The sequence below is a fragment of the Takifugu flavidus genome, chromosome 11 (genome assembly GCF_003711565.1).
Source record: "Takifugu flavidus isolate HTHZ2018 chromosome 11, ASM371156v2, whole genome shotgun sequence".
Classification (NCBI taxonomy): domain Eukaryota; kingdom Metazoa; phylum Chordata; class Actinopteri; order Tetraodontiformes; family Tetraodontidae; genus Takifugu; species Takifugu flavidus.
In genome coordinates this window covers 7904927-7915170 of record NC_079530.1, presented here as the reverse complement: position 1 = coordinate 7915170, position 10244 = coordinate 7904927, and the positions used below count along the sequence as shown (strand labels likewise).

The 10244-nt window shown below is 42.3% G+C and overlaps 1 protein-coding gene across 1 annotated transcript in view; it reads right to left on the bottom strand.

The window, feature by feature from the left end:
- LOC130534273 (attractin-like protein 1) overlaps positions 1-10244 on the bottom strand; it is a 62766-nt gene that overhangs the window by 4412 nt on the left and 48110 nt on the right. The window contains exon 9 of the mRNA XM_057048301.1: positions 5643-5757. Within this exon, the coding sequence (XP_056904281.1) occupies positions 5643-5757 (115 nt within the window). The remainder of the gene's footprint in view (positions 1-5642; positions 5758-10244) is intronic.

Below are 10244 nucleotides of genomic sequence, written 5' to 3'. Positions count from 1 at the left end.
AAACATACGGTTGCTTTATGAATGCTTCCCTCATACTGAAGCCAGATATATATATTTTTAGAAGTTTAGCAAAAGGACTGAAGGATAAAGGAGGATACACCAGACAGGAAAATGAATTTTCAGGCATTTTCTGAGTCAATCTTCCGGCAATCAAACCGACCTACAGCTGTCTGGAGCTTGATGACTTTCATGGCTGTGACTCAAGGGTGAGATAAATGTGCTGGGATGGCCGCCAGTTACGTCACATCGCTAAAATCACCTTCACAACATTTCAACCTAATGAGCTCCATGTGAAGGTGCAGAATCCAAAACACCGCTGGGGGGGAGGATGAGAAACTTATTCAATCCTGATGTCACATTTGAATATTTCTCCATCTCGCCAATGTTCACCTTTGACAAATTGACAATAATTATGTTGATTTTGTCCGGGTGAAAACACACGGCTCCATTTGCAAAATTTAATTGGTCAAAAGTAATCAAATCATGCTGCAGGTGAATGGAAGTGCTCCTTCACTGCCGTGGCAACCAGGCACCTAAATGTGATTGTTTTGTCAGGTGCTGTTGACGCATCATTAACCCACCTTCCACACCGGCCCCTCATAGACTAATGGGTTCATTAACGAGAGACTAAATTCTCCAGGTACAAATATCAGCAAGGATTGGATGTGAGAAATGAGGTCTGCAGCTGGAAAACATCTGTGGCAGGAGGAGCGCTCCTGTTAACCTGGAGATGACCCTCATTGCCAGGCCCGCCCCCTCTATCTGAGCATCAAAGCCTGGCTCCTGGGTCTCCCCTCGCCCTCAATAAAGGCACCGTGGGATGAGATCTGGAGTAATAGTAAACAGAAGAACGCCACAGCGTGCATCTGCTCCACCAAGAGTAGTCAAAGTCGGTCAAACAATAAAACATTGATATTCAAATATTTACGCCTATCTGCAGCTGTGGCACGCTGAGGCCAACAAACAGGATGGGCATATAGAAGCGCTTTGATGTTGGCGTGCAGGATTCAGGTTTGCTCTAACAAGGAGGTCTTATTAGTAGCACATGGCAGTGTTCATTAGTCTCACTCTTGCTTCCTGAACATCACGGGATGAAGGATATCTCTGTGTTTCCTAAAAATCAAATCTGAGAGCGACATCAGAAAAGCACACACACCTTGTTCTTGCAATGATATTGCTTCAATCGGAATGTTTGGCATCGCTTGCAACGATAATTTTAAGATTTAGTTTCCTGCATTTTTATAGATAATAAAAAGGTTTCGCAGACTTTTCCAAGGGCTTATTAATGTCTTCAGTCGCTTTCCAACCTCTGTGGACCAGCTATCTAAGAGATTTGATTTATTAATACTGCGCTTTTCTGTACACTGATGACTGCTATGTTCTTAATGCAAACGGTAAGAATCAATTTCTTGTCTTGGTATCAGGATAAATTTTCCCTTTTTCTCTTTAGGAACACAGCCAAAGTGAAAATGACTCAGCATAAGGTTCAACATTTGTTTTTTCGCTGCAACTAAGGATGAAAATAAGAGAAACTGAAACAATTTGGAAGAACAAATTAGAAATGCAGGTATAGACAAAGAGTCTAAACTAATCACACAGAATGAAACTGCTTATATTTCCATTTCTTCATCCCCACTTAGTCAAAAGCTTTTATATTTGTGTAACTGCAGTAATGTGCAAGTCTGGTTTTGGGGGATTGGGAGGGGCGGCAATGCTGAGGATCTTTCCAGCCGCTCCACTTATTTTTACCACTCCTTTAATCCCTTACCTCCTTCTCTTCCTGATGCAGCTCTAACTTTGTTTTCATTTGCAAGTATATTTCTGCCCTTGTCATGCCATCCTACTGAACCTGTCTTCGTTTTAATACCCCCTTTCTCTGTTGCGCTACTCTAGTTTGAAGACTTTTAACATCTTACAGTACCTTTTTTTCAAAATATCTCTGATGTTGAAAAGGCAGATTAGTGCAGAAAAGGGGGGCTGTTATAAATACTGCTGTGCCTGTGTCACTATTGACCCAGTAAGCTTGAGCAAGAAGTTTCAAAGCGGCCTATAGTGCAGCTCCAAACGCAAATCCACTCAACACTTACCGTCCCCCCATTTTCATTATGAATAACTGGAAAACATCCACCGAATTTAAACATTATCCATCCATGTAAGAGAGATCTCTGCTTCTGGACCAGGACAGAAATGAGGATAAAATGCAGTGAAAGTACCACCAGTCAGCCGAGCGCCCTCTCCTTTAGCTTCTGTCAAATGGGCTGTTGGCGCTCAATATGGCGCTGATCAATAATTTGGCTTGGTGATTATGCAAAAAGAAAAGTCAGGTCAGAATAACACAATAAGAGTTCAGAAAGAAAACTGTGGGTTTTGCACCAACAGGCTAATTCAGCTTTTAATTTTCAGTCATTTCCATGAGCGAGTAAAGCCAAGACTGAACCCAAAAATAGGACGACTTTAGCGTTTCTTTCATCCATTCATCCATCGCTCTGTGCCGTGACTGTCAGTGCTTTGCTTGCACTTCATTCATCATGTCAATGTGGCTTAAAATCACTCAGAATAGGGGGTCCAGCTGATGCCGCTCATCCGCCGCAACTCGGCTGATTACAGCTGTCACAGAATGTGTCAGAATTCTCTGGGTACCTTGTTTAACTGACCTTCTTGTCTTCTACATATGTACTTTTCCAGTTACTTCTGTACTTTTTGATTAATTAGCAAACATAAAAAAAAAATTACTGATGGAAATATGGAAATAAAATGTCAAGTAATCTCTTTTTAATTTATGCTTGGAGCTGAAATTCCACTGTGGCAGAATTATCATTATAATTTGAATTTATAGGAAATCAAATGTTTTTTCATTAGCAGAGTGATTTAGCGGTTTCTACAATAGCACAAGGACAAAGAGCACAAAGCCAAACAGAGATTTCCAGTAAGGGGATGTAGGGAATCATGCCTAGAAGAGACATTCTCTTATCTGCGACTTCTGAGACTTGTTGGGACGCTGTGGCACCAGGTCCCTTTCCAAAAGACAACACATTGGAGGAAGATATGTAACAGCATGAAAAGAGCTGGCTGTCAGTCTGAGACTTTAACAGAAAGCTGTGAAATAGTGCAATGTGAGACAGACTGAAGAATAAAGGCTGAGAACTGGCATCTGTATGGAAAAAGTCTGCTATTACACCCTTTTATCCTCTCCCGTTCTCTCTTTTTAAACCACTGCTGTTGTCCCCCCCCCCCCCCCCGCACACATGAAGGGTCAGTTAATGGTAACACCTCAGGGGAGTGAAGCAAAGGAGGACAAGACAAAAACAAAGAGGAAAAAAGAGAAGGCAGCGCATGGCAGCGCAGGCTAAAACAGGCTCGCTCATCGAGGATTCCTCTTGAAGTGTCTCCCATCGAGAGTGGGCGGAGCTAGCCTGCAGTGACTTCACGCCCATGAACGCTAACTTCAATGGAGGACTGTTGTCTGACCCGACGCTGAGAACCTCTCTGGGGAGTGAAGGGGTGGGAGGATGGGAAGAAGAGAGGAGTCGGACGACGGGCTTTAAAAAATATACCTTCAATCAGGTTTTTTTTAAGTGTTAACACAAGCCATTTTATGTGGCGTTGTCATGACCCATGACCTCAGCGTGATTATCACTATTAAGTAGGGATAAAATGTGACAAAAAGGATTGTCAAGCATTTACACATTAAACCCAAACCCTTTTAAAATCAGGCACCTGAACTCACGACTCACGGCTGTAATTAGTAGAATTCTGTTGCATTCAGTTCAGTTCGATACCAGTTATCGGACCCTTTTAGCCTCTTACACTTCCAGGTGCTGCTAATGCACTTTCTACCATGGAGCCCTCTGGGGGGTCTGATACCATCAGTATTGCCTCTGGGTGGAGTAAAACATTTACTTTCTCTCTTAAGAAATGACTTATTTCCTTAAATTTCTGCTACCTTTGTATTTCCTGTGTTAGTCACTGTTTTTTGTTGTTGTTTTGTTATATTCTATTGAAGCATAGGCTGTGAAGGGTTCCATAAGGGTTCTTCTTCATCTTCTTCATCTTCCATAAGGAAGATGCTAAAAAGCCATACGTTTAATTACTTTACTGAAAAAAATGGAAATATGAAAAAACAAAGGTTTTGAAGACATAAACACCTTGTTGGTGGAATTGCTTGCACAGGTTGAGACAGGTTGAGGGCCCCTTCCTACAAAAGGGATTTTGACATAGCATCCCCTCTGGGTTTTAAATGATACCATTCAAGATATGGTTTTTGGTGGAATTGCTTCTCTACATTCCAGGTAGAGCTGCTGACAAAGAATCCTATAGGTTCTAGGGTTTGTTTTTTTTAGATAGAACCAGCTTCCAAATACAACCACCTTTACTTGACCAAAGGAGAACCATCTGAACATGAATTTCTAAGAGTGTATAAAGACAAAACCAGACACTTTAAATATCTCCCAGACAGCTTTAGGGGAGAAGAAAAAGAAAATAAAAACTGGGAAATGTATACGTGTGGGTGGGAGTGGAACTAGAGCTTGGTGGAAGATGATCTGGATGGGGAGAAGATTGGCCTCTTGCTGACGGTGCACGAGCTCCCGGTCTGGTGAGGAAGTACAGCTGTCCTTTCACTAATTTTTATGGCCACACAGCGGCCGGCGTGAGCTGGTGGGAGATATCAGATGTCTTCTGCGTATAGCGGCAACATGACCTCAGACGGGGGGAAATCAGGATGTCTCGTTCAGGGGAACAATTGATCCAACGAGAAGGGTTTGGAGGGAAAACCAGGCAGGTTTGACCACATTAGACCCTTTTTAAAAGGTGCCATATGTCAAGAGTTTTTCTGAATAATTCATTATACCACTGAGCCGAAAGTAAGACCATACCACTCTCACCATATAGAAACACTTTGATTACACCCAGATGCTGTACACTCTTGATGTGCCTTGTTTTTCCTGTGTTCTGCTTCTATTAAAAGCACTTTTAAGCTGTGAAATGTTGGAAAACTCCTGGTTCCTAGCGAGACTCTATGATATTTAAAGCCCATCAACTCTGCTTCCATTACCAGTAAAACCAAATGTGTTGGACAGAAGCCAACAGAAAACATCGACTTCTAATTGATGCCTTCTATCAAACTATTTAGGTTCTACAGAGTTCCTTTATGTGGCTACAAATAGTTTCAATGCTCATGATGCTGGTAAACACCCAGGCTCAAGGACGCTGTAACAGCATGTTTACTCTGCTTTTCTTCAAAACCCATTAATACGGGAGCTGTTGAGAGGCTGCCGCCAGGCACGTGGGAAGCACCAGTCGCCAAAAAAACAGACAGAACTAAAAGCATCACAAGCGGTGCGCGCCGTTTCTGTGAGTTTACAATGAGGTTGATGAGGGATTTTAGGGTTGGAGACAGATGAAGGTTTACAGCATCAGACACTACTCACAACACAGGAGTTGGTGCAAACAGTCATAAAAAGTCATTTGACTGACACTTCTACATGAACATATTGGTGATGCTATAGCTGCTCATTACATCATGGTTATTTCAATCAAAACATATAAAAAAAACACATATTTGTAGACTGTAATGTTAATTACTTGTTACCACAGTAACATGTAATGGCGTGTGTGTGTGTGTGTGTGTGAGAGGACCATACCAGACTGTCCTGGTGGCGGTATTCCAGATGGGACTCTGGGTAGATACAGTAGAACCGTCAGAACACCCGCTCTGCTCCCCCAACACGGCTCCATGGCTATGGGTTTCGGCACAGCCTGGACACCCAACACACACAGACACAAAACCCACACAATTAAGACAAGCGAGAAAAACACAAGTGAAAGAGGTGACGGCGACACCGCTGCGGCAGTGTTTGGAACCGGTGGTATCGGTGGCGGCCGATCCATCTAAGCGATGTAGCAGACACTCATACGCCCTGAGCTCATGCTGTAATATCCTGATCCCTGCTGCCACCTCCTCCATTATCAAAGCTCCCAGCTGGGGGAAGCAGGCGGACTGCAGCGTGTGGAGCGCTGCCTGCTGTGCAGCTAATGCACACAGGTAGGGGATCACTCTCTCTGGCGGCGTGCTCATGTAGACAAAAACAGCCATTTGGACACCAGCCAACACAACTTGTCTGCTAATGCTTCAGACGCAATCATACTTTCCAAATGAAAACGGACAGAACTAGACACCAAAACCTGCCCCCAACACATGCAGAGACCATTTCCAGATGTAGGAAAAATGATTAAACGCACACATAAATATGATTCAGATACTTACTAAGGGCTCTATAAAGTGCCCTCGGGGCCGGTAGTACAGGCAACTGTCTGTATGGAAATGTGTGTAGCTGGTGTAGAGTTACTCCTCATCTGAGCATGTGGGGGAGTCGTGACATGTCGATTATTGGTTTGACTCTTCTGACATTCTCTACCACAAAGGTCATAAACACAAAGCCTCTACATTACTGTGGTCTATGGAGAGGTGGGGTTTACACACACACACACACACACACACTTTTATTTTTTTAATTTTCATCCTTTCGGTCTGTTTGCTTTACTTACCTGTAATATTTCTGTGCTAACCACACTCCCCTCTGAGAGTAAATAAGGCAGCGCATTATCTTCTTATCTTATCTTAAAACCGACGGAGCCTGCGAGCAGTTGTGGGTCGGAACTGTTTTCTTTCCATTTGACTGCACAGGGGGAAGTCTGCCTCCATTCATGGGAGGTTGCGAACTTCACAGCTGAGCCGTGAACATTTCCTCTCCAGTCCTGTGGCAGCCATTATACGTGAATGCCAGCAGCCTCCTCAATAAAGTTTTTTTTCCTCACAATGGGAGCATCTTCTGCTCATTTCACCATTAAAACCATCCGTATTGTTTTCCAAACCTTACCTTCAATCACATGCCGACGTCTGAAAATTAAAATATTAAAGGTCTGATGAGCATGAACAATGCTAATCACAGCAAACTTTCCACTTTTAGCTAATTAGTAAAAGCTGACTTTCAATTATAACTGCTGAAAAGATGTAACATTTTAGGAAATAATAAAATAATCAATCTTTCGAAGTAATTAGCAACTGTGCCCAACTTTGACCACCTCAGCACAAACACACAGTAGACAAACACACATGGAAAGGTTCCGTGTGGTGCTAATACCTTTAAGTGCTGGAGCATGCAGCATAATTAGAGACTTCAGGCTCCTGTTTAGTGTTTGAGTGTCAGTAAATGATGGTGTTCTTATTAACTCGATTCAAATGCACAAACACAACACGACTCAGCTCACTCTTGAACTCCACCGTGAATCTCCTGCTCGTATTAAAGACAATAAAAAAATAAAGATAAATTAGAAAAGGTACAACGGACAACATGGCTGAACTGAAATAGTCAGAGTGACTATAATATATGACAATAATTCTGTGTTGGCATTCACAAATAACTAATGTTTTCTATTAATTTTCTGACTTTATTAGCCAGTGTTGCCAGAGCAACAGGAAATCCTATGTTTTATTGTGCTTTTTTTCTAGTGTACTGAGATAAATTCAGCTCAGTAAATCATGTAATCTCATGAAACATGTGTAGTTACTTCAAAATCTGAAATATGAAGCACTGGTGGTTTTCAGTGATTTATAATTATCAATCATTTTAATATAAATAATGTAAAACCAATTTCAATTCACAATAATGTATTTATCCATGCGCTTCAGTGAGGAATATTCCAGTTATCCTGAAAACTATTCCTAATATAACTATTTTCTTGTAAATTAAAGCATGCACCTACTGCGTGCATAAATCATTAGTGATATTGGAAATATTAACATGATGCTAAATACCATAATAAATGACCGGGAGTGTTAATTATTATGGCTCTTCATCACAAGAAGTGCATTATGTCAAAATAGCTTCAAAGTGGTGCTAATTTATTTCAAAAGGTATAAATATTATTCCATATTTCAAAGTTAAAACAACTAAACAAAATTCTCTCCATGGTGGTTTCGAAAAGTTGCAAATCTGATGAGTAAGTGTGTGTGTGTGTGTGTGTGTGTGTGTGTGTGTGTGTGTGTTCTCTGCTGGATCCTTTCCCAATGTAATCACAGTAAGTGAAATACAGAGAGACAGAGGATAGGTGTGTGTGTGTGTGTGTGTGTGGGGGGGGGGTAAGGTTGGAAAGGAGCCTCGGTGGGCGGAGTCCAGGTAAACGTTCAAGTCAACAGTAAAATCCTGCTGAGCTGTCACCTCGCTGTAAAAGCTTTTTCAGCTGACTCAAGTACAGTGGCTCCCTCCATCTTTATATTTATATTTTAAATATAAAGAGCCACTTAAGCTATCAGACAACGCTTTCTGCTGACTGTGGGCAATGCAGAAATTGGCTGCTTGGCAATATGGAGCAATTTCTCTTCATCTTCCCTCATCGAATTATTGGAAATAATCCAGGAAGAGTTTTTGCGACCATGCAGCTTTTTGCTGGTTCAGAACCATCTTCAGTCTTTATTCTCCTCAGACAGGAGGATTATCACATGTCAGCGTGTCGCCCGAAATGACAAATCAATGAGAAATCCTGGGCCGGCAAGGATCCCATACGGGATTAGCTTTCTTTTAAGATGTGCGCTGACTATAAATCTTCAACTTCATCAACAATGTTTTAAAACATGAGTAAAATCAATTCTTATCAAACCCAGCGGCCAGTCCTGTAGTTCATCAATGGAAGGTTGACTTTTGTTACTGAGCTGCAGAAAATCAGCAGCTCCCTCCATCACATGCAGACTTTGCTACAACAGACAATGCTACAACTCATACATCACAGCGTATGGACCACAGTCCATAGGCCCAATATTTGATGGTCGCTCCCTAAAGACACATTTTAAGTGTGTTTTTGGTTCACTTCCCTCCTACTGTGAGAATAGAGCTTTAATAAAAGTGGGTGGATAAGAGGAACTGGGGCAGTCTAGCGTTTGGAAAAACACAAACCTAAAAAAAAGTAAAATAGAGGCAAGAAATATCCTAACATTGCTACTCAATCAGCAGTTTAGCAGCAGTGCTGCACACTATTGTTTAAGCGTGTGAAAAAGGTTCCGGTGATCACTGGAACTTCAGGGAAATGTCCAACTCATCCTTCTAGTTATTTTCTTTGCACCAGGATTTAAAAAAAAAAAGATTTATTCTTTTTTAAATGCAGCCATGATGTAAATGAACACATTTCGACTTTGATGGATTGCTGCATCACCGCCGAAGTAAAGGAAAATGCGACGTCGGACTCTTGCCCCGGCGCAGCTCTCATCTTATCGTTGCTCACATCAACAAAAGCTGAAGGCACAATCTTAACACGCAGCGGGATCTTTGTTCCGCTGATTATCTGGATGCGAGTCTTTTAATGCTTCTCTCTAGGATTGTGTTGCTTTATCGTGGAGTAAATCTATTGTGGCTTTTTTAGGCATGGAAATGAAATAGAGATGTAATCACCTTTCAGCATGAGAAAGCAGAAACGCCAGAGTTCGGGCTTTTACGGTGATTAGCCATCAGCAATGGTCTTGTGATTGAAGTCGACCCCTTTTTTATTCCTTATTTTCACACCTGTGCACTTTGTTTGCTTTTGTTTACATCTTCTGCTTCCTGAAAACATCAACCCAACCCATTTTCCGACACCAAATTCTGATATTAGCCTGTCAAATGTGCCAGCATGCACGTTTGGTTGGGTAAGAGGCATGAGAGGTGCACGTATGCCTGGCCCCGGAGGTGTGGAGAGTGCTTTCCCATCTTGCCCTCCACAGCAGGTCAGGCCAGCCATGCATGTCTACCCCTGCAGGGCAGAAAATTGTCACCTCCAATCCTCTATCCGTTGAAAACTGCTTTTCCATTTCCTGCCCCTGTGTCTCTCCACCCATGGCTGCACTCCGCGGGGAGTCGGCGGGATTGAGAGGAAACGGTGCTGATCAGGGTTGCGAGACAGCGCCTCATTCAGTGTGTGTTTTTCCACTTAAGGTAGAAGGAACACCTCCTAATTACCGTGTGTCAGACCTCAGCTTTTTACTTTTCTTGCAAGTTTCTCGGGGTGGCACGTGCTTCTAATCGTTTCTGGTGTTGAACTGAGAACAACTTGACTAATCAAACACACTCATATTAGCCAGAAGGTTTGGCGATGAAGAGTATTATGAAGAAAAGAAAAGGTCAGAGGGAAAATGTGCCGCAGCTCCGTGCTGGAGGAGAGTGACGGAGGGAGCAGGATAACATGTATATTTCTAAAGTGGGGGGCTTCCAGTTTTG